Source organism: Mercenaria mercenaria, chromosome 14, assembly GCF_021730395.1.
Source record: "Mercenaria mercenaria strain notata chromosome 14, MADL_Memer_1, whole genome shotgun sequence".
Lineage (NCBI taxonomy): Eukaryota > Metazoa > Mollusca > Bivalvia > Venerida > Veneridae > Mercenaria > Mercenaria mercenaria.
In genome coordinates this window covers 32,057,243-32,084,125 of record NC_069374.1, presented here as the reverse complement: position 1 = coordinate 32,084,125, position 26,883 = coordinate 32,057,243, and the positions used below count along the sequence as shown (strand labels likewise).

The following is a 26,883-nucleotide window of genomic DNA, read 5'->3' as shown; positions in this document are numbered from 1 at the left end:
AGCTATCCACATAATGAACCCAAATCAGCCACAAATGATCCAAATCCTTTTATTAACAGACTGAGTAATTCAGCGATAATTAGAGCAATGATAGCATGAAAAGGGAGTCAAGCACTATTTGTGCTTATGAATTACGTTGTCAATATATCAAATATACAAATTATTCTGACAACCTAAACGTGCAGAACTACCTTAAACAAACATAATAATTATATATAATTGAGCCGCGCCATGAGAAAACCAACTTAGTGCATTTGCGACCAGCATGGATCCAGACCAGCCTGCGCATCCGCGCAGTCTGGTCAGGATCCATGCTGTTCTCTAACGGTGTCTCTAACTGCAATAGCCTTTGAAAGCGAACAGCATGGATCCTGACCAGACTGCTCGGATGCGCAGGCTGGTCTGGATCCATGCTGGTCGCAAATGCACTATGTTGGTTTTCTCATGGCGCGGCTCATACTAGTATATTTCCAGTGAAACGTTTAAAAGGATATAACGTATTTTTGGCATGGATTTCATTGTTTGTTTTACATTTCTCTAAACAAGATAACCTGGCTATATTGTTGACAGGTACTTAGCCTGAGACCGCACGGCTTGACACATCTCATCACTAAACTATTTTTTTTATACATTTAGCGAAGGAAACGTTTTTGTTGACTAGTAACGATGAATAGAAAATTGTAACAATTTGATGCTGTGTAATGTACTTCTTGTCTGTGTCAAATGTATTTTACCACTTTTTTGCATCGATATTTATTAATTATTTCATTTCAAATGTCATATTTATAGGGATCGCTACTTTAATGTCTGCAGGCAGATGAACATACAATTTTCGAAAACACTTTCAAACAGTCATCCAGAAAAAATGCTACAGTTATCTCAACATGTTAACAGATGAGGAATTTCTTTTATATATATCTATATTTTATTTTGGAGTTGTAACATTATAGTTCTTATAACTGTTCTGTAATACATTATGACTATCATTTTTATTTGTGTTTAACTGACAAATATTTTCACTCAAAATTTAAGATTAAGAACTCGCCAAATTCGTAACCGCCAAATAGGAAAACGAGTAAAACTATGTGGCGTTTAATGATCACCATACCAAGAAAGAGGAAACGCAGAGATGTCGGTACTTTGACTCCAAAAGTAGTTTGCATTTAATTAACTCAATTACTATTAATAGAATTTAAACAACATAAAAGAGCCCGGAATTGCTATTAAATTGCTAAACCCTAAAAACCATCCTTAAAAACATTTGTTTTGAGAAATTGTGATAAAGATATACAAGATTTATTTAGATTTGTTTCAAAATCACCAAGTTTAAAAAACTTCGTAGAATATATGAGAAAGATTTTCTTTTTAGATTACAATAATCTGAAACAAAACTGTAGATAGAACAATAGAACTCCAAACTACAGAAATATATTCATAAAAGTTACAATGCTGCCGCAAAGAGTAATGCGTGATAAGTCGTATTTTGTTGAAATTGATGATTTTCAATTAACCTTTTATAACAATTACGGCTGAGAGTCAGACTTTTCATGGTACAACAATTATCAAAGAATACTGCGACCTGTTAATATGACCGATCCTTCTGAACGCACACATTTATCAAAACGTGTCCAAACTAAAGTTTCCTTATCAAAGTGTCCACCTGTGCAAGTATTTATATTATCATGCCTGCAGTTCATATGATATATTATATAATTAAGTTAGAAAAATGTTGCTGGACCCCAGGCATAAAGTTTTTTTTTCACAGAAAAGGTTGTGGTTGCCAGACAATCATGAAATAATTTTTATATAATTCATCTTCATGTTTTTATTTCGATGTAAATGAGATGTGAAACCAAAATTTGTAGTCCTGTTTGGCGCCATATGACCTATACTGTGTTGGTGCGCCGTAAAACCCAAATAAATAAATAAATTTATTAATCTTATTTAACCAAAGGATCGCAAAATAACCAACAAACTTATTCAACGTTTTTTTTCTTTGCCTTATAAACGTCAGATTATGACAATAAAACTGTTTAAATCGTAACAAGGTTATTCAAGTCCGACTAATAATTGTGGCAATAATATAATATATAATATATAATATGATGTTCGTTTTTGTATCACCGTCCACTGACCAGATTGACGTTAAATCATCGTGAACATACAGAGTGGATAATGACAAGTAATAACGATGTTATACGTGATATCATATAATTAAAACATCATATTTTGTGTCGGAGGTACAGCGCATTTATCACCAAAAACGACAAGTGAAAAGCCCGTATGTATGACGTCACGCTAAAATTCAGTTTTCGGTAGTTGAAAAAAGGATTTGAACAATAGAGGTTCGTGTTAAATGTTATACTTTTTATTTTAATTTTATAAGCATTTATATTCAGCATTTATATTCATGTCGTTTGGGTTACATTAATATCTGTTAAGTTTATATCTATTCTTATAGTTTTGTTTAGTTATTAATGGTCTCTTTGGAGCCATTTTACAGATACCTGTTAAAATAAAGTTATGAGGATTATTAAGGTACCATATCATTTTTGTTCGACTTTGTTTTCATCCTATATATGTGCTATATATTAAACATGTTTTTAATAAATTGAAAATATATTTTCTAGAAAAAATAATGTTCATATATTTGAGTGTGAAATGTTACAATAAATTTGCTGAAGTATGGTAGAATGTAAGCAAAATATACTGCTTTATATTAAACTGATTGAAACAACATTTATGTCGTTACATACAAATATATTACCAAAAAGAGATGTTATTAAACGCATTACACTACGCCAATAGGAAATTAAATATGTAGAAAATATTTAAAGCATAACTGTTACGAAATTTGTGAAATTGTTCGATTAGATACGACATATTAACATATAGCCGCATATGTAAAACTGTTCCATTACTGCTTATATGTACAAATGTATCCGAATTAGCTAACATGTACACATGTAGAATATATAAAAAAATGTGAATACGTGTGATATCTAGATTCAATGAAATTTTGTATGTATTTCTTCAGTTGCAAAGCTCATATACCTTAGCGGACGTAAATATATTCGAAGGTTAATAAAAGACTAAGCATTTATCAAATTCAATATTTTAACGCTTAACTGATTTAATTATGTCTACCACTGATTTGGAATATTGATACCCTTCTAGAAGAATTAAATTAGATATAGACTAAGTTCATGATTTTATATTCTGGAGCTCACAACAGTTTATCACGATTTTCAACTCTAAGATTAATTTATGTCATGAAAATACATAAATAAAGGTTTCATTTGTTATCTGTGTGTCACATACCATTTAATGCTATGAAATAAATGATTGTTATTTTCGTGTTTCACAACTAAGCTACACTAAAATAAAAACCGCACAGACGTATTCCTTGACGTCATTGTTAAACATTTTGATGCACTAACAGAATTTATCTCAATGCGTTTAGAAACAGATGATGGTAACAATAATAATAATAATAACAATAATAACGATAATTCATGTTGGAAGTATTGTGTAACCTTTAATATTGACACAAATGTTACGAAGTGCACACAATTATGAACCTTTGTAAGTTTTTTATTTTGTGCAAATAATGGATTTAAGTGTTTCCATTTTTACTTACGCATTGTTAGATTTCATTTTTTTGAAATACATACTTCTGTACATATATACATATTTTGTTTTACATTTATTGCAAATGTACATGTGGGATATACGTTGTAAATAAAATGCAAGTACATGACTTTACTGAAAGAAAAATCACGTTTTATTTGAGTAAGCACCTTTAAAGTCAAACACACCTGTAATTGTTTTCCGTGGTAATTCGTCTTCATTTGACTTTTTATGTAAATGACACAAGTGCATGACTAAACTTTTTGAGGAGATATTACATTAATTACTATGGTCTTTTAATTAAATTAAGATGACGTGAACACATCAAAACAAATCCAAACATACATGAAATAAATATGTAAATTTTCAAAGAGCATGACTAATGTATTCACATGATTGATATAGATTTTTGTGTTTTATACTATGAAATAGTCGATTCTTTTCTAAAGTGATAAAACGATATTCAAAATTCTCCGTGAGATCTTTCTCGCAAGGCATAATAATATTTAGGTACTGATTTTTTTTCGAGATATAAAGTCGGGTAATCATTTGGAACTTTTGGAATTAATACTGCATGTTAGAACGTTATGAAGTTCCCATTAAGTAAAATAATTTGAATCGAGAAATATACTATAAAGAACAAAGTGCGACTACAATTTTCATCCTGTTTTAAGCAAATGATTTAAAATTCAGACACAATGTATGAGTTAGGCGGAACTATATCTCTCACAGTGTGAAATTATAGATTTCATATTTTCACAGTATGAGTGATGAGATATAAAAATATTTAACAGAATACAGTATTTTATTAGTTAACATAAAATAATACTCGATACAATATGGAATAAAACAGTCTACAACTGGCAACTTGATTGTATTATATTAAATTTATTAATGAAAATTGACGTTATATTAATTTTTTTTTCAAATATGTTTTCAATTCAAACGAACAAAATTAGGCGTGCTATCATTGACATATCATTTTATCATATAAAAGAAGTAGCTGATGTACTAGCGTTCGACAGTTTCTCAGATACCCCTTATAGAAAGAAGACTGTCGTCAAAAGTGCCATAACCTCATAGAAGATACGAAATGACTACATATTGTCAGTTGTTACTGTATCTAATTTAAGGCCGATAAAGCCTAAGGCCGAAGTGATCTGGCTCTAACATCTTGTACAGAAATATCTTAAGGTCGAAGTAAGTGTTTATTGAAATTGCAAAAGATTATCCGGAAACATAGAAGTTTTAAGTTAAAATGAGGGTAAGTTTAATACTATGAATATCACCTTATAAGATAATCTATGATCAAACTGTATCCTTCGATGCGATACTGGACACAAAAATATACAACTTGAAGACTAGGTGATTAATTGATTAATTGTTACTACATTACTTTCCTGGTGTCTCGAGTCTGACATAACATATAAAAGTAATGTTAATATGTCCTAATTGCACCTATCAACTACTAACCACACATATTGTTATGATTAATGTCACTGTTACTTTTGTATTTTATGTACATATGTCTTGGTTGAATGGAAACATAATCATAAAGTTTTTTGTTTTGGTCTTAACTTGATTGCTAGTTTTTCATTTATTTTTCATATGCAGACATATTTTGTTTTGAAGATATGTACGTTATCAAGAAGTTAAATATGATCCGTCAAAAAAGAAATTCCATATCGACGCATTCTAACTGCACAATTACGTCATGAATTTACACCAAGTCCTAAAAAACAACGTTTCTATAGTAATCACATTTAAATAAAATATACAAAGCGTGCAAGGTTTTGCGTATACAGTTTTGACAGACATCTGATTAATAGACCGTTGCGTTGCTGGCGCTTTTATGAATGTCACTGCATTGTCGTTTCCCTTGCGTGAAATTTAAACAGTATAACCGACTTGCTTAATTAAAACAATAAATAACACGTGTTATTAATTATCTAAGTAATATTTGCCACGAACCTTTGCGTACTGCAGACGTTATGTGAGGGTAAAGTCGGTAATATCTTGCTTCTTGGCCGCCCATGAACGATTGTCTGGATAAATGCCAGATACCTTTAATTTGTTTGATTAATCATTTTGCCAAAAGCGATGATACAACTCTGACTGGTTCAGCCAATTCTGGAAATCTTGGCAGAAAATAGATACCATCTCGACTGTTTTTAGCCAGCGAATGTTCATTTCAAAGTAAAGTAGCCCTCTGCCCTGAAATATAACTAGGCTTTGCGTTGATCTGGAACGAAAGCCTGCACTTCAGTTCGAGGTTTATCATCAATTAGAACCTGAAAGACAATTGTAGCATTATGATCAAACGTGGTCGAATCAGATAGTGTTGTCTTTAGAAGTAATCAGGCAATGGTTGCATTCAGGATTCATAAAAAATAAAAATGTCTTTTGAATCGCTCTTTAGGTTCACATCACAATCAAATAATAAAAACTATTCAACAGTTTTTTTTTTAAAAAATACTTATATTATTTTTTATTAAAACTTATTCGCTAGCTGATTTAATATTTTCTTTATTATTTTGCATTGAACTATCGTATTGGCCTCGAACAAATAACAATGCTGATATGAAATAACCTAAATAATTTTCTTTTAAATAAACTTGTAACCGATGTATTACTTATATTTCGGAAGACATTAAGAAATTTATAACATTTTGGTGTGTACATTTGATTTGTATGTAAATGTTTGCATCTTAATGAGGACATTTCTCTGCTTTTCACAAAATAATCTTCGCAATGGACAAACACATCCATTCATAAGACAGTTTAATGGTATTATAAAAATGTTCTTATCTGAGGGAGTTATAATATTTTAAGCAAGTTGAAAACGTTATTTTGTTTCAGTAAACCAGTTTGGTCATAATTATTATTATTAAAATTATCCATACAGTACAGTGCAAAAAGTGTGCGTATTTTATTCATATTTGAAAAAAATCAATTTACTTGCCTATTTTTTTGTTCGTAGAATTACAATTTTCAATTTCTTCAACGAAAGAAAGTAGACCATTAAGAGGACTTGATACTAAAGAACATCAAGCCCTACACACATATATACTTTATATAAAAAGGGTTTCAGGACAGAGCAAATCTCACAAGATCTTTAAAGACTTAACTTGCAATCAGTTAAAGAGACACGCCCACAGATTGGGTTAAATTTTTCCACATGTTCATTACCACCAAGCTTGGCATAGAATGTATTATAATTATATGACACTGAAAAATGATAAAGTGGGTGAAAATAAAAGCAAGATACTGGTAAAAATGCACGAATAATGTAAATTTTCTGCATTATTTTAACAGCGTTGCAACGGGTAACTACCTTTTGCACAATATTTTAAGTTATTTAAAGGTCCAATACTAAGGAAAGTGAACATTTTAATTTCTTTTAAAAAGCACAGAAACTATTTCATTTTATTGGAAAATGAAAGTTGGTATGTAGAAATTCGAAATAAATCGCAGTATATGTACAATTATTTTTCTATGAAGTATGAAGAAAGTTAAAAAGACCTGGGGGGTCATTCTGTCGATTCATTGAAATTTCAACATAATACACATACATTTCTTTGAGTTCCAAAGACCTTCTGTAAATTTTGACCTGCCAATCTTCATTATTTAGTGTCTTGCAGAAGTCTATGCACTGGCTATGAAAAAAATTGCCAACTCACTTTCCCTTAGTAATGGACCTTTAATAAGAATATCTTGCAACAATCTTATGTCAATAAATTTGTACCACTAGTCACTTTCACTGTACGCACTTTTTTATGGATTTTGAGAGAAATTAGTTTTCGTTTAAAATATGGTGGTAAGTCCCTTTAAATAATGTAAATTAATTGCTTGTTGTACCGGTTTTATTGAAGCCTCAGTTCAACTGTCAAAACCCTAAAACCATTATTGCAAATAATGACACATTATGTAAGGAGAGGACATCCTTGTTAATGAGACTGTCAATCAATTAATAAACTTACAGTTACATGTCAAATGAAACCTCGTCTTGTTACAAAACACTTGTCATTTTAATTTTACTCATCTATCAAGACAATGGAAAAATAGACACGCGATTGTATTCAAATGACTACTACTAAGTGTAATTATTTTATAAAAATACCACATTTCCTTTGACATTACATGAAAGAAAGGACTAAATGCCTAACAATTACATTCTTATAATTGTAACTTTTTAATTTCTATATTACTCAACGACATAAATCATTTAAGAAATCCATTTGATATTTAAGACATTTGTATTCAGATATAATCAAGAAAATAATTGAAAAAAGTTGGGTCAAAATCAGACAATTCCTTTTACAATAAAATATTTAAAAAGTTCTTTTAAAAGCTAATACGCACCATGCAAAATAATAATAGTCTCGGTTTGATAAAGTCTGTTCATGAGAGGTAATGAAATCTGCACGTCTCAACGCCCCCCCCCCCCCCCCCCCCCCCCCCACGCCCCGATCTACTGAAGTATTTGTTAAAATTATATCATTACTGCTCAAGTCACAGCTTGTTTTGATACAAATGTACTATAAAGGTGCTAAAATAATACTGATGCCAACACAACGTGATTGTCCAGTAATACATTAATGTTATGTAACAATGTGCAGTTCTGTTGTTAAATCAAATCTATAAGAATATACTTTGGAAGTATTCTAGAACACCATGTAAAAGTCAAACTATTTCAGAATCTCCAGTATGACTAAAACACAGGAAGAAGAATGCACTTTTAGGAAAGAAAATATGCAAAGAAGCTGCAAAGTGACCATTCCTTATAATATGCACCATGCCACAAGCAGTATTATCAAGCTTATTGTCACAGCTATTAAACAAGCAGTATTATCAGTTATTATATTACCCCGGTGTCCGTCTGTCCGTCTGCGCGGATCGCATGTTCTAGATGTTTCGCTTCAATGTCAAGGTCACACTTAGGGGTCAAATGGATGTGTTTCGTGTCCGCTCTGTAACTCTTGACCCCCTGAAAGGATTTCAAAGAAACTTGACACAAATGTTCACCACATCAAGACGACATACTAAGCGCATGTTCTGGATGTCTCGCTTCATTGTCAAGGTCATACTTATGGGTCAAAGGTCATCGCTCTGTAACTCTTGAACCCCTTGAAGGATTCAAAGAAACTTGACACAGATGTATACCGCATCGAGACGATGTGTAGAGCTCATGTTCTGAATAGCAAGCTACAAGGTCAAGGTCACACTTATGGGTCAAAGATCATGCCTTCGGGCGTATATTGCTCCGCATTGCGGTGCTCTTGTTAAACAATTATTATCAAGCTTATATTCACAGCTGTTAGACTAGAAGTATTGTCAGCTATTGAAAAAAAGCTTCAAAGTGGTACTTTCTGAATGCCCCCCCCCCCCCCTCCCGAATTCATGCATTTATAAATATAACTTATTATAGTTGAAGTCTATGATAGAAAACTAATTTTGCATTACATGAAGATGTCATAATCAAGTAAAAGGCATGTTCATTATAATTCATAAGAATAAGGCTATTGTTTCTCTATGCAAATGGCATCTTTAACATCTTGAAAATAATATGTCTGATTTTATGTTAATTTAATTTAAACTATTATTAACCTGCTATTGCTTTCGGAGTTCTTAAATTAATTATGATGTATGTCTTGTCCTAACTATGTTTATTATTTCTTAACCTTTACCGTGCTTAATTTCTAAAATGAACCCGTCTATCATTCAATTTGGGCAGTGTCTTTTATTAGTCGAAGGGGCGATCACTGAAAATTTACAGACTAAATAGCGGACAGTGCAGGCATACCTTGGTCTGCACTGGCCCACCTGCCGCCAGCAGGCTTAAGGTTAATTACGTAAATAGTCGAGTATATACAGAACAGTACAAAAGTTTTATTTTGATTTGCGCATACAGCTCATCGGCATACAGCATAACATTACATGACAGTCACAATTTTACACAACATACTGTGTCATATTATAAAAAAAATTATATATACACAAAGAATTCATTTCACAATTGACAATTTAGAGATTTGAGAGTGATCATCTTTTAAAATCGTTATATATTTGAAAAACAGAAACACAAAATATATGTACAATAGAATGATCAGTTATTTAAATATTCATTTCTTATTTTGAAACATTTTAGGCAGAAAACTGCTAATTTATGTAGAACAGACATTTTATCTGAATTAAGCAATGCACAGAATGTATACATACTTGGACGAGTTCTAAAATATCTTGGAATATACATATTTCTATACTGATTGTAAAATGGACACACTAAAACAAAATGAAATTCGTCTTCTATATAATTTGTGTTACATAAGGTGCAAATACGACGATTCCTTTGAATGTTTCTATGTCTACCAGTTTCAATGTTGAAGTTGTGCGAGTTTAACCTTAATTTAGCAATGACATTTCTATACTTCGGAATATCAAAAAATGGTAAGGTATTCTGCACGATTAAAGCAAGTTTTTATTTGTCTGCATATGAGCAAAGATGTACATGATAACATACTAGTGCGCCATTCTGCCATATATATTCCCTTAAACGATAATTGGGCAATGGTATGAACAAGTCAATATATATATATGCTTTGGATGTGACATCTGTTCAAGCCCTAGCTAATGTTTCTAGTACTTATGCCTGACTATGATAAAATTTTGTATCTTGTATCTTAGTCCTGACCTATTTCACATATTCATGTATTTTACGTACTTTACACTTAACCTGTAATCGTACCATAAATTATTCTCAGCTGATAAAAAAACTGCATTTAAAACAGTTTATAATTGTGCGCATTCGCATTTTTAACAATTGTATCCGACAAGCCGGAACAAAAAGTATGTCAATACATTAGCTTTAGTTAAGTCAAAATTCTCATTTTTAAATTTTGGTTTTCAACGTGCAGTTGGTTATCTGAAATAATGACATTTGAACATCACAAAATCATAGAAAGAAAGAGTTGCAAACAGAACAGCGTATGTTACATGTATATATTCTGCAACACGATGGTAAATTTACTGATACAATCATTCACTTCGAACAGGACAGCATGAAGGGGCAACAATTCTAGACAGTTCAGCGCCTTTAAAAACACCATTTTCAGAAAACTGTTATATGTTCGTTTCAGTGCTTAAATTTCAGATAATTAGGTTCACCATCCTTTCAACACTTTTGAATACTATTGTTTATATTTATTTCTTAAATGACATTCTTTTGTAAAGTGCTTCGGAGGTGGCCAAGCTTTTGAGAATATTCATTAGTATGAACGGTACGGGATAGTGTGGTAAAAAAGTGTTGGACATTTAGATTGTTCATTAACAGTTGAATCATGACAGTTTGATAAAAGTTCATTTCATTGCAAGATATACTTCCGTTAGATTAAGTTTTAAATATGACGGATTTATATGTCATAGGGTAAATGGGGAATGATAAAAGTGCTGTATAATATATCTTAAAGCTACCACTTCACAATATAAATAAATAATATGAATAAAGTGATTGTTGTTTTTCATTGTACATTCCTTTATATAGTGAAATGGTACTTTAAGATATATACTCCATTATTATTAATAATAATTTAAAGGTATATAAGATCCAAATTTCACTAAAAACATGAACAATTACTTCATTTAGTTTATGTATCTAAACATAACATCAAGTTTATTCAAGTATTTTCAATTGCATTAGGTATAAATAGTACTCACTGTATGTATACATGTGTAGATAAACACATTATAAATGTATACTACCATTAAAAAACTGGCTGTTTTTTTTTAACAATCAGCTATTACTGCATGGCATTTAGTTATGAAGGTAGCTCTATATGCCAACTTTATTTATATATTTAGTAATGTTAAATGCAATATATGAGTATCTTAAACATTTGAAGTGAATATCAAAAGAAAAATATTTGAGTGCAAGATGCCCATTGGATATCTTTAAATGAAGGAGCTTACCATTTTCTTCAGTTGCAGGACTTGGACATTACTGCAAGTTCATACATAATGTAAATGTACAAATGCATGACAATTCTAACATTATGGTATCATATTAAAAGTGTTGATATATCCGAAAGTGTGACGCCCTTTCCTGCAATTCTACTTTGGATTCTAAATCATAAATCAATAAAATAACAGCTCTCGTTTAGCATAATAAAAATTTCCTAATTTTTCACATATATTTCTTTATATATTTCTCAACTTTAATTCATATCTTAATTATGTCATTTACAATTTAATGAATGGAAATTTCAGTAACCGCCTATGTTATGAGAAGGTTTATTTTAGTCGATAATTGATTCATTTAAGGTAAGTTTAATATTTTTGATGACAGTTTTGTACAGACAGACGTGAAGTTTTGACAAAAAGCGTCAAAAGTGTCTTCTGCCCAAGTAATCTGTCATATTAAAGAAAAACGTTCACACCCTAAAATTCTAATCAGGGTTCTCCATTGCCGAGTGGTTACGGTCGCTGACTTCAAACCCCTTGTCCCTAACCGCTGTGGGTTTGAAACCTAGCTTTGAATGCAGAATTTTTCCATGTGAAGAAGCCATCCAGCTGGCTTCTGGACGGTCGTTGGCTCTGTCTAAACGACCGCCCGACCCTGAAATTATGCACAAACGGTATCTAGGGTCTTCCGCCACCATGAAAAATCGGAAAGTCGCAATATCACACGATTGTTAATCTATAGACGTTTCGTTTAACAAAATAAACCCACCAAATTAAAAACATAAATTATATTGACTTGTCGTGGTAATGGTTTAATGTTCGAGGGGTCTCCGTGGCCGGGTTAATATTGAAATTATCTTCAATTCACTCTTCCTATGAGCACTGTCAAATCCTCGTTTAAGGTAGTTCTGCACGTTCGGATAAAAGCTTTTTCTACAATGTAGAATTTGATTAAACTCTAGTTTTTCAAAACTTCAGAAAGTACTAAGAAAATTCAGCAAATAAAAACGATAGGGTGTGTGCTTGATTTTTTGCTAGAATGATTTGAAAAATTTGGACCGCATGTATTTTTTAATAATGGGAGTCTGTGGGAAAATCATAACTTACATATACATAACATTTTCGCGTATAGAAGTTTTTAACTACAATGTAGATTTTTATGAAACTTCTCACAGTTGTAAATAAACATATGGCATATAATGTGGTGAAATAAAATGTAAAGGTTCGTGTGCTTATTTTTGAGATATTTGACCACAGTTAAAGTAAACCGCACATTTCGCGCTAATTTTAAGACATGATTTTGAATTATTTAATGTGTCAGATGTTTTAATATCATGTTTTAACTTTAGAAAGATAGTAGTCATGAATTTACTCAGTGCCATTGTAGTAAATTTGCGCACATTGGCATTAATTCATAAAATGATTTTCATTTTGCGTACGCCGAAGCCAGGCTTTATTCTACGTTTTCCGGATAAATGACGTTAAATCATCACTTCCGGTTTATCAAACGTGCAGAACTACCTTAAAAAGCATTATTCTTTCCAGGTGGTAGTTGGTGCCAGACCTTGACTGAAATAGCACCTGGAAGCGCATTCTGGATCTCCTCGTAATATATCCTAAATTTGAGTTCACATGACTAAAAGTCAAATTTATTATATTTCATCACATGTTTGACGTCGCAGGACTGAAATAAAGCCATTACATAAAATTGATAATACACTAGCGTAATAAAGCTTTGACGTCAACGTCGTTTAAAGTATAGGAGATGTTGGTCAAATTGCTTTGTTTATGAAGTTAAAGAAAGCAAAAATTTTGATTTTCGGAAGGAAAAGCTAACATGTGATAAAAAGAATATTTCATTTGTGATTTTCCTTATTGAATTTATTAAACTCGTTGATTAAAATTGATAAAATGCTCGACAGAGCCTCGCATATTATTATTATTATTATATTCAACCCGTTTAAAGAATTCAGTATGAAAAGACACTCAAGTAATATCCTCTATCTACTCTGATATTTTGATATTTGTTTGAATAGAAAAAATACTTTCAAAACGAATTCAATTGTAATAACATTTGTTCTAATATGACTAGCATTGCTTAAATTAAGTTGACGTCACGTCGGCGTGACATTTAGCGCCATGTATGCATCCAGAAATAGCGCTTTCAAATTTGAACAACTATTTTACTAAATAGCATGTTAAAAACGAAATGTCAATTTGCACAACTGTCTAGATTAATGTACACACATACAAATATACTGAGTTGGTTTATTCGCTGTGCAGAATAATTCGCCATCATTTTCGCCCAAATTGAACTTTTCCGCAAGACGTATATTACCATGGCGTGTATAACCAAAGGAGCGTGACGACCTACTATTTAGCGCCATGTATGCGCGAAGAAACAGTTCTATCAAACAGGAAAAGGACAAACGTCCTTGATCATACGAAATGCCCTGTATTTTCCCTACATATACCCAAACGCACCACCTATAAAATCACTATCGCATTTATCCATCGCTTAAAAGCTTCAGCATAATTATTGTGGAGATGATGTCACTAAAAAGGTTAGACACTGTAACATTCCATTTTTCCACCTTAAAAATTCAAATTCTTACACTTATAAAATAAACTTTCCATCGCTCTTTAAATGATGTATGTAAATATAGTAAAACCATAAACTGTCATAAGTGAAATTTATATGTATACAGAAATATGTAAAATCCGCTAGTTTAAAGGTGGCTAATCACATTTGAGCAACATTTTATTACATTTTTCAGTTTTCATGTATTCTGTTAGAGCCTTTTTTAAGATCCATTACATAGTGTTAAATCTCTTCTGGAAATGTATATTTTGATAATTTTCATGAAATTTTATTATTACCTCCTTTTAATATAAAAAAAGATATTATAAAGAACAGACTATTTCTTTAGATTTTGATATAATTTGTAGTTTTAGATTTGACTTTGATAAATATTGGGATACTTCAGCTACCTGAAACAAGTTTTGAAACACCGCATAGCTTCGAGATTCCATCTCGGTTGCGCAACTATAGGCAAACGGCGGTAAATAAAATTTAATAAACTAATATTTCTAATTAATTTTGGCAAAATGTATACTTGTCAATGCAAATCTTTGACAACTTTAATATAATAGTGCTTATATTCATATGAGCCGTGCCATGAGAAAACCAACATAGTGGCTTTGCGACCAGCATGGATCCAGACCAGCCTGCGCAACCGCGCAGGCTGGTCTGGATCCATGCTGTTCGCTAATAGTTTCTCCAATTCCAATAGGCTTTAAAAGCGAACAGCATGGAGCCTGACCAGACTGCGCGGATGCGCAGGCTGGTCTGGATCCATGCTGGTCGCAAACCCACTATGTTGGTTTTCTCATGGCACGGCTCATATCTTCTCTAAGGCAAAAAATATTAAATCAATACATATGCTAAAGTAACGCTATCTTGGTTAGGCAATCGGAATAGGAAAACCAAATTCTATAAAAACTTCCAGTGAAAATCTAACATTTATTAAGAACTCATTGAACACAAGTAAGTGTACATGATTAATTGTTAAAGTTTTGAACAAATCCATTAGTTGAACAAAGTTTGATTAACCACCTTTAATGTATGAAGAACAATTTAATTACCAAAATGCATAAATAGGACTAGACTTTCACGTCATACAATGTGTTGGCATTCAGCACATGGCTAAATGAATTAATGGGATACATGACAATGTATATGTGACAGATTTGCAAAGTTCTTCCAGTGCTTTTAAAACACAATTTTGCATATCAAATTTGCATGACTCTTGTTTTTCTTTTTCCGGTTCTCATTTAACTTTGAAAGTTATAAAGCTAAAACTGTCGCATTGCGCTTTTGAGATACATGTACACGATTGTCACAAAATGCATTATAACATCATAAAGTCATACCAATAAAATGTCATAGACTGAAATTTGATCATTAAACTGTATATAATATATTACAACAGCCTTGTCACTCATGTTAATACTGTACATGAGAATTTATAAATAATCTTGGCTCACAATGACTCTGTAAAATAACATTAAATAATATTATATAAGAGAGATGGTATTATAAGAAACGGTCGGTGTATTTGAGCAAGGAATGGATTTGATTCAGAACAAAAACATTTATTTTAGTTATATAAATCGCTGGTCCATATATTGAACTATATGGCCCGATGCACGACATTTGGTCGAAAAACATCTCGTCGAATACGACAGTTTGTCAAATAAGACACCTGGTCGAAACGACAGTTCGTCGATGCCGAGACTACGACTGCTGATTGAAAATAATTTTTAACAATACGACACTTGATTGGATATTTTTTATATAATAATCCTCAAATTACATAAGCAGAGATTTTCCAAGGCGTGCTTGATTTGATTGTTATAACAGTGAGAACGGATGGTAAACAAGATTTTTTCTTGAGATGAAAATAGACCCCGATGGATTGAACTATATGGCCCGATGCACGACATTTGGTCGAAAGACATCTCGTCGAATACGACTGCGACAACTGATCGAAAATATTTTAATACTACGACACTTGAAACTATTTCATTTTTATCGACAAAGAAAACTCTCTGATCAAAAAATAAATGTAATTATTTATATGGCCGTGGTTAACATAAGTGCTCTCAAGCGGGTGACTCTGAAAACATTCAAATTTGGTACTGCCCTATAATAGTTCTGTTGCCAATAGAGCAATCTTTGAAAAACTTGTAGAGGGACGCTAAAGCTATAATGATGACAGAAAGCCTACCGATAATTCTTGAAAAGTAATGTTCAACATTTATTCAGCAGATACAGTAGGCCTTACTAAAAACGTGCTGGAACAATATTCAATTTTGATTTTAATGACTTGACTGACCTTTGCCAGTTCAGCACATGATATTAAAATTGCATCTGAAAGAAATACAAGCTTTTTGCATTTTTACTGACAATTAAATAAGTTAACTGCTATAAGATTTTGATTGTCAGTGTTTGAAATGTATGAGGTCTCACATATTTTAGCGAGTTCATACAGTAAAATAAATACTTTGTGTTGCAAGAATTTTAATGTCACAAATGTAAACATAAAATGCCCGCATCTAGTTGTCAGAATATTTTTACTTTTCAACAAAAGTTTTTTATTCTTGTTGATACAAAATTTGACAAAATAGGTGTGACGGAAAAATGGCTTTACAAAATAAGTATAGGATATTTGCCTTATGTTATTAAAATACTTGCTGTAGTCATAAGTTATTAGAGACGTGTAAGAAAAGATTTGAAAGACGAGCTGTAACTTAAGGGATCTTCTTTCTCTGTCTGGAGCGTTCTAACCATTTACTGATAATTTGAATCTCTTATTATTCATTTGATAAAAAAATAGTCCAGTAACAATTTACTTATTATTCAATGATTTGAAATAGTTTGAATCCTTTGTTATTCATTTTAGTTTTAGTTTCATTGCGTTTAAATAAAGAGCATTAAAAAGAGCAAGAAAAATAATAGAAGCCCGGTCAAATACAAACAAATCCATATCGAATATGTGTGTGTTCGGGTTTAACGTCTTTTTCAACAATTTTTCAGTCATATAAACGACGGTGTCTGCTTGTAGTAGTGAGCATAATGCGAATAACATCACTTAAATATGACCTAGAAAATTTGACATTTACTGCATTAGTACACTGCAGCTTGTATACTGTTAGTATTTGCAAATATTGCCAGAAAGATCAGTTGTGTCCAGTAATAATTTTAGCTAGTATATTAGCATAAAATGTTAGCTAGTATAAACAGACCTAACACAATTTAAGTCTTATTAGGCTAGTAGAATTGATGAATTAGCTTTCATTATAATTACCTGCAAAAGTGGACAAAATTTAAAAACCTGATTAGTTGTGCTTTATTCCATTAGTCATATTTACAGACAAAAAAACTGTTGAAACGCCGTGTTGACATCATTCATTTAGTAATCGTACTTAAACGTCTCAAATTCCGCTCTAATGAATTCCACGTACCTTTTTATACCTGAGCAGAAGTGAGCTTTGATTGGTGCTATTTAGAACTTGTTTCCGGTCCAAATTTGTACATAGTATTTTACAACGGATACTTGCTTTAACAAATAGTTGGTTCCCTTTCACTATTGTATATAACATAAGGTGTGATGCTGGGATCAAGCTATCACTACAATTAACCAAATCGTCCATAAATGACCCAAATCCTATTATTTACAGCAATTCAAATATAATTATAACCATGGTAGCATGAAAAGGGCGTCAAGCACTATCTGTGCTTATGTGTAACGCTAACAAGATATCAAATACAAAAAATATTCTGACACATTTGGAAAGACGGTGGGCTGAGTAAGAGCAATAAAGAACTTTAAATACTTTAAACACTATGGGAATAAAGTCTTTGTGACAACAACAGCTGTAAATATTTTTTCATTTTTTTTTTCAAAGTTGGCACAAAATCAGTTGTTCAGCAGTATTACTTAACAAGGCACTCTACGTAGGAAATTTTAGTTACTCAAATATCCATTTGGAATCCCTACGGGACAAGCATATATTGAGCATATATTGTCTAGATACATAGGTACTCATGGTAGCAAAATGTAGGGCATTGAGAAGGGGGTTTCCTAATCTTTTGAAACGAAACTCATTAATTTATTAAAATATCATTTGGTTATAAACAAGTAAAGGATTACTTAAGTATTATAAAACACATTATGCTGATAGACAGAATACATTTCAAAACACATTATGCTGATTGCTAGAATACATTTTCTAACACATCATTCCAGTATCTTTGAGAAGAAAGATCTTTAAAGTCGGCTACAAGGAGACTTTTTTCTTTGTTGCTGTCACCTGTGGTATTCAGAACAAAGATTCGTTGTTTTTTATACGTTATCTCACACAAAATTCATTATAAATCCACAGTTGATATACAGAGTAGACGGCATTTATAGGTCGCGTAAAACGACATATTTAGTTCACGGTCACACTATTTTTTTTATTTTTTTTTCTGCATTCCTCAAAGTAAATAAACATTAAGGACTGTAAATATATTGTGAACGGTGAAAACAGAGCGTACACTTTTCAGACAGTTTTTTGCCTACTTATTGAATATCTAAATTACATTGACGAAATGAAAATGATCCTTACAACAGTAATATGAAATAGATATTGTTGAATAATCGGCTGCAGGAATACGGTATTAATTCAGTTATATCCCATGCTGCTTCAGTAACTGTAATAATGTTCTTGAACTATCTAGAAAGGAAGTACACCTAGTGGGAGCATGTTCTATTCAGTCCGTTTATTTCACTCAGTTTCATAATATCGTTATATTAAAAGATTTGTTAAATTTTCTATAATTAAACGACTTCAGTTCGGTCAGTATTGCTATCTTTCACAAAAAAAAATGAATAAACGTCTTTTAGTTTTATAGAAAGCACCAATTCTACTTAAACGAATCATCAAATAGTTGAACTCATTACACACTCCTTACAAGATATCAGTTTCAAATAGAAAATTATATTGATTGCTTGAATGACCTCTTAAAAAGACTTACTTTATAGTTCCTGAGGTATTAGTGTATTTATTTCTAGTTTCCACATCTCACAGAATTCATTGCTTTTTGCAATTAATTTTCAGTTTCTGAAACAATAGTATATGCATGAGCAGTTATAAATATTCTACCAATGTATAGATCATGTTTCATACAGGGTATATCCTCTATTTGTTCACTATTCCCAAAAGATTCATTTTAATCATTCAAATGAATTGAAAATAGTACGACAAACGCCGAAATTGCAATAAAATAGTTTCTTTTTTGTCAAATTTTTACAACTCATTGATCTGCTCGGTCGTAAATACAGCTGATGTCAATAACAAAACATTTACATCTAGGTGAGACAGCTTTGGCCATACTGACCACAGGACAGTATCGAAACATTGTCTTAGATCAATAAAATCACATAAAAGTTTTCCTTTTGCTATTTCTGAGCAGTTTGTCAATAAATTCAGAGCCACATATTTATCTCTACAGAAGAATCGTCTGACATCATATTTTGCAAAAAAAGTAGTTTTTAAAAGTAGTAAATAACTTTCTTAGACAAAATTAGTAAAGTAATGGGTGTATAATGCGAAGGATTGAGTTATTATTATATGCAAGATTGATAGTACACTTCATCCAGTTTCCTGGAATAATTCCATGGTCAAATATGATATTGAACTATCTGAAAATGTCTGTTTGTTAGCAGGTAAATAATTTTTAACATGTGCAGTTTATCACCAACAAAACAAGCTTTACCAGTTTTAAAAATGTTCAGTCTCATTCAAGGTAATAACAGAAGTTAGCCCATCGTTATCAGGAAAGAATGTGTTAGTAAGTATAAATTTTGATGTGCTATCAATTCCTGCAGAATTTACATAGTAAAAAAATCATACAAGTCTGACAATTCAACAGATATGTATTTTCCTTATTTACACACATTAGTTTCCTTTAGGCATTTGGGCGCAAATTCTTTAATTGGTTTATCCTTGATGTGTTATTTTTTCTACAATAGTTTCTTTTAATAAAATTGCTCTGATCATTACTCCAAAGTTTATAAACACAATTCACTCTTTGAAAAACACGTATGACATTTTACAGCTTTCATTAAATCAAATTATTCTGTCAACAAGTTGTCTGGAGTACAAATATTTCTTGGTGGTTCTAAGACTTTTACTTTCACTATCTTTATGTTACCTAACTGCCTTCAAGTTGAGCATGTTCAAATATTTCTTCAATCTTATTCGTATCTATATTGTTAACAAACTCTTTAAACCTTTTTGACTCCATCATTTTTTTTTTAAATATTTATATCACTATGTGTTTGATTATTTGTAACTGTTTATAAAGTTTTATAACAAAAAGACGAACTTACTGGATCATGACCATCAGATAACAGTGGACAAACATTTAGCACCCTCAAGCCTCCGACACTTGAAAATAAATTTGTTGAAAAGACAAAATTGTCTACTATTGGCCTACGCAGAATTTTTTAATGTATTCAGCTTTCGGTATCATGATTTTTTCATCCATTTAAGCGTAAGAAATCTAAAAACTTATTTCCTATTTGTATAAATATTGTCACAAGTGAACAACAAACCTTTATACTTCGGAAATCCTTTACGAGGGTCAGTCAATAAAAAGCGTGATACAGTCTAATTTTGGCGCCAACATTTTTGTGTGTCAAAATTTATGTGGCGCCAAAATCTATGTGGTCTCCTCTTTTCAGTAGTCTAGGGTTTTAGACACAAGTAATGTCAAAGAATATGACCAACATTTAGCCACATTTCTATTCTTTGTCATAATGACTATCTTTGATAAAATCATATATATAAGCAATTGAAAAATGACAATTTAATTATAATAGAATCTTCAGTTACTCGTCTTTTTGCCATTTTGATACTAAGATCTAGTGTACACGTACGTATAGATATTCATATTGAAGAAACTTTAATCCATTGTTCATACTGACTAATGAAATAAAAACTTTTATTATATATCTATATAAATTCTGTAAAACAATTCGGTTTGCATTTCACAAGTAAATATGAACAGGCGGAAAAAATCCATATTGTACCTTTTGTTTTGTATGTTGCCGGACTACTTTCGTTAATATGCATGACCTGACACAGCTCTATAAATAGCGCACATAAAACTTCACTAAGTTCCATTTTAACATCGATAAACATTGAAGATTTCGTCCAATAACAAAACAACAAACAAAAAGGTGGAGGTATATAATAAAAGGGTCATTATAACAGTAGCTAGATCTTGGTTTTTGTATCCGGCTCTCGTGGATTTTGCTTGCGCGACCCGTGAGATCCGATCTAGCAAAATCCACTCGAGCCGAATACAACATCCCAGATCGAGCTACTATTACAATAACCCTATCAGTTAAATGTACAAGGGCTAAAATACATACTATGATATGAAAATGAAAATGAAAATATATATTACAAATATTTCATACGCATCAGCATATCATGCAAACAAACTGTTTTGCAAAACACTTGAACGACGTATAAAAATGTTAGAATTATTTTACAAAACGATTGCATTTTCAAAGAACTGTTATATATGTCCGTTTTTTTTGAAAATTCATACATTAACTAAGTGTAACGTGGTTTTCAACATTTTTTATTGTTTTATTTATTCTTGACAAGTGGCATGTCTACAGAAGGACAGCATGAAAATATTTAAGTATCAAGTAGTACGGAAAATTATATGCAAGTATGGTAAAATACTTATTGGCAGGTACATTGTTGTTTAAATGTTCCTCGCTCACTTGCATATAAGTTCATTTTACGATCTATGGATGACGTCAGATAGACGTCATTACTGTTTATTTTATTTATTCGGTAGTTGTTTCCTTAATTCCTTTTTGCAAATGGCAATCTGACAAAAACTTCAAATTACTAACTAACAGGAAATAGAGAATATTAGGTTACTGAAAGAAATATAAAGTCGAGACCTTTAGCCTAGACTTTTATATTTTTAGTACAACAACCTAATAAATTTGAATTTATAAAGACAGTAACCTAATGTTCTATTTATCCTACCTTCTAATTTAAAATCATTTTTAATTAAAATTACCAACAATGTGTTTTGTAATTTTAACAAATCCCAAACATTATAAAATAAAAAAGGAAAAGCTAAGACTAACCTTATGTTTTAGCTGCTGAACACGATTTATTCATTTTAATTTTCTGCCGAGTAAAGTGCTAGTGTTATCCGAAGTTCAATTCCAAGTCGGCCACCCATTCTCACCAAGCAGGCTACATTTATACATGCCGTAACGAGGTAATGATAACCATGATAACCGTGTCCTCCATGATCTGATTCAATAACATTCCTTTCCAGATTCAATAATCCTTATGTGCAGAAATTCAAAATCCTGCATAATCGCTGAATCATATTCCATATCCTTGAGCGATTTCTTTGTGGTAATTGCAGATATATTACGTGAGATATCACGAACCTACTTAAAGCTTGTTTATGAAAATCGTTGCATAAATATGTCCTAATTAATTGTTCTTAACACCAAGATGGTGCCGTTTTGAAAAAAAAATGTCAAGAAAAGAAGTCCGGCAAACTTTTATTTCGTCACAGACGTTATAAAGCAACATTTATTATTTCTCTATCTGTTGCCCTTTATTTCGCACGAAGGTAGGATAAAAATAATCAAATAAGCACAAAATTACGTACATATTAATTTTAGGGCTCGGAGTGTGTTACAAATACATGACACAATGAACATGTTTTCCAGTTCTAAAACTGTATTATCGTATTAAAAACTTCTGGATATCCAGAAGGGCCACTCCTTCCCGGAGTATTCTAAGGCATATATCAAAAACAAGTTTTAGTAGCATATGGAAAATATGTTTTTGTTGTTCACTTTTGAAATAAAACTCCACTTTCTTTATATGATTTGGTTCCGTGACATTGAACTTAAGTCTTAAAGAATCTGAAGGTACGCAAAACTTGCATGTAACTGAACCATTGCCAGGATACTTTCGTTTAACATTTTTATATTTCATTGTTGTTTTATTAAAAAATATAATCATTTGATATAGAAACTTTGATAAGTCCATGTGCATAACCAATAAAACTACATATCTAAATCAATATGTGACAATTAATTACTAAGTATTCTTCTTTTTCTCTCAAAATTTCAGTCCCAATATATGTTATTATAAATCATAGATGTTACCTCTTTTTTTCTCCAGCACAACTGGCACAGTTTATAGGGAGAAAAACTCTTTCTAATAGGACTTCGAAAGAAAAGAACAGACCCAACATTTTTATTATTGCATTATGGTTCAAGCTTACATATTTATTCGTATAAAATTGTCAATAAATAGCAATTTTACCGTGCCAGATAATTCAAAATTAGACAATGTTACTCAGATAAAAGGACCAAATGGCTATGTTTATAATGTGACTGTCATTGTTTTTTTTTTCATTATAACCGTAAAATTCATCAACTTCTAATAAATTTCAGTTTTCAATTACTGTAAAAGCAGAAATTTTTGCGAGGGTTTAAATTTTGCTATATTCGCGAGGCCATACATATCGCGAAAATCAATCCTCGCGTAAATAGTCACCATCAGTATAATTGGATACCATTTTCGCGAACAGTAAACCTCACGAACTTTCTCAAAATGTCAAATTCGCGAAATTTTGACCCAGTGAAAATATGTGCTTTTTACAGTATGGTGTTCTCATAATATATTTGTATATGGAGTGAGTTATATTAGATTTCGAAAGAATTAAATTGAATTTTCACACTGTTTGCAATTTATCACGTTTTCCTGTATTGTAATTTACGTGACAACATTTCATTCAAGAATCTGAAATCTCACTGTAGTTTATTTGGGAGAAACGATAAATCTGTTTAGGCACAAGATTGACGTATTTTGAATCACACACACAAACACATTTATATTTGTAGAATGGAAATGAATAATGTTAAAAATATATGTTTCAGGATAACTGTGGATATATAAAAAACAATTTTGGTAGAAACAGTCACATAGATATTAAGACAATAAATGTAATAAAATTCTGCAAAGGCGAGATACGTATCTAGAGATTGCAAAGACAATTTCTAATTAATCAAGACCACGAGAAATCATCTCGTATGCTTGAGAGATAATGTCTTTGGAATGACATTTATGAATATTATGCGCATGCATCTGTATTATCACGGTGATATACCGAATAAAACTGTATTATGCATGCTTGATGCATGGTCATCTATATTTATATATGCTATTTCAGCCCCAGCAAGATGGGGTGGTCCTTCTTCCTAGGTGTTTTTTACATGGCTTTGATGACGAAAGCACAAGATGGAAAATCGGGGAGAGGAAATGCACGTAAGATAAGTTCTGACATATAAATGCTATAAGGTTTGGGTCAGTCCTCTTTAAGAAGACATTTTCCCAACAAAAAGTCATAAAATAGATACCCTAGACTGTCAATGAAATGGACAATGAATAATGTGTTCTTAATAGCATTGGCCCAGATCTTGCTGCATACATAACATGATTACTAACACTGTTGTAAATATGTTCGAAAATTTATTTCGAGTCTGCTGTTTTCTTTCAGTCCAGACCAGTATGCACTGGCTTAATACACTGTGTATAGGTATCCTGGCTCTGGTCGGCCGGACGTTCGGATGTAAGTGTTTATACTAATTTATTTTGGGTCGATTGCGAAACAAGTTCCACAACTTAGATTAATCACACCAGACACCTCATGTCTGACGGTGTCCTTAGACTTGAGCCCAGATTCCATCCTGAATGCTGAGCGCAAAGCAAAGGAGATAATATAATAATAACTGATATTATTTTCACATTTTTGGCATGACGCAGCAAGGGATCGAACCCAAGACTTCCTGCACTCGGAGCTCTAGGTAAGTATTTGGTTAGATATATAAACTTTGTGAAAACGCAGTTATGTGTTCTCTACAAAACAGGGCAGTCTAAGTAAGTGTTGTAAAACAGAAAATTCATTCTTGCAAACATAGCAGTCTCTAAAAAGGTTTTTGGTACTATTTGGTATATACATGTTTATTTTGAAGAGCCATGCACTCCGAAGTATGGAAAGCTAAAATCTTGAGCAAATTACTTGAACCATACTCAATTTACATTCTAATTCTTTAAAAAAAACAATGATGCAGCAAAAAAAAGGTATATGTCTTATATTGGGGTTATGTGGCTAAACAACATTATCACAATAGATTATAATATTACAATCAACCAAAGTATATAATTCTACGCCTATGATTTTTTGAAACATGATATTGTGGTGTTGAAACGACAGTAAAAGTAATTTTAGAGCAAGAGAGAGAAACACTGCTTAATTGTTTAAAAATGTGCTATTTTCATATAGCTTGATGCCATATGCATTTAAGAAGAAGAACGAAATAGCACAGCTATGTTGTACTAAAATCCTATGCACCGATAAATCGGTATAATTATGACATATCGTCGACCAGCGTTGAAAACCCCGTATATTCATTTTGGCGATTAAATCTTTTTCAATCCTCTTAGAATTCATTTATATTGCCGCATATTCTTGATATCGTATCAATTCAGAAAGCTACAAGTTTTACGTGACAAGATCCTGTAAAGTAATTATGTATAGTATCGTAGTTATTGAAGTTTTGTCACTTGTATATTTTGCAAAAACCTATTTGTAGGACATTTTTGCAATTCTTTATCTAAAACAGCTTTTTATGCCGGAGAAAAAGCTTATTTTTTAACTTTCTCTTACGATTATATCAATATGTTACGAATTTGAGAAATCTGAGGTGTATCAAGAAAAGTGTAAATCGATAACGCTATTCCAACTTCACGCGCGTGTAAGTAATAGTTTTTATTATATAATATTATGTTAATTTCTTTTTCCTGCAAAAAAAGTTTTGTTTTTTTGTTTTTTTTTTTTTTTGTCATTCCTAAAAAGTTACGAAAATGAACACTTCCGATGCAGGCCGGCGTTTTGACCATGGTGCTTAAAATTACAGATCGTTAATTAAATACTTTCAACTGCATATTTGATCCATCAAATTTTACGCCGACAATCGAGTGATAAAGATGAAGCATTTTTAGTGCAATGAAAAGTTAGACCTTTTCCACATGTTTAATTAATAACATTTTCTATCAATTAATGACAATTTAAAACCCTGCTGTATAAATTATGTGAATAATAAGAGGCTGAATGAACATGCATTTTTTTAAAAAAACATTTATAGAATTCAGTCATGTTGTATTACTCAAACTATTAAAGGATTTAATTTCTGCTTTAATTAAGGTAGTTCTGCACGTTTGAAACACCGGAAATGATCATCCGTAGAACGTAGAATAAAAAAAAAGGACTAAATTGAAAATCATTTTATGAAAATAAAGGCAACCGGTGAGTAGATTTATTGAAATTCAAACGTTTCTGTCTTTCTAAAGACATGATATGATAAAAAAATGTTTAACAAGCTAAATAACTCAAAATAATGTTTAAAAATCAGGGTACGGATCTCTTAACTAATGGGCAAATATTTCAAAAACGTATTTACCATATTATAGACCATATGCTCATTTCTAATTGTGAAAAGTTTCATCAAAATCTACATAGTAGATTAGAGGTGGTACATGTTTTTAATTTCTTTTTACTGGCGCATATATAGTGCATCTTTTAACTCTTCGTCAAAATTTATTAATTATCTTTTAAGGCTCTTT

The 26,883-nt window shown here is 31.5% G+C and overlaps 1 protein-coding gene across 3 annotated transcripts in view; it reads left to right on the top strand.

Annotated features, from left to right (window-relative positions):
• The first annotated feature begins 2,216 nt into the window (after positions 1-2,216).
• LOC123527182 (uncharacterized) overlaps positions 2,217-26,883 on the top strand; it is a 36,206-nt gene continuing 11,539 nt past the window's right edge. The window contains exons 1-2 of one of the 3 annotated variants that reach the window (XM_045306500.2): positions 2,217-2,345; positions 24,431-24,525. In XM_045306500.2, coding sequence (XP_045162435.1) covers positions 24,441-24,525 — 85 coding nt within the window. In that variant the 5' untranslated portion in view covers positions 2,217-2,345; positions 24,431-24,440. Of the gene's footprint in view, positions 2,346-3,538; positions 3,586-24,430; positions 24,526-24,757; positions 24,830-26,883 lie in introns of those variants that run through there. The other 2 variants (XM_053523183.1, XM_053523182.1) reach the window with 2 other exon arrangements.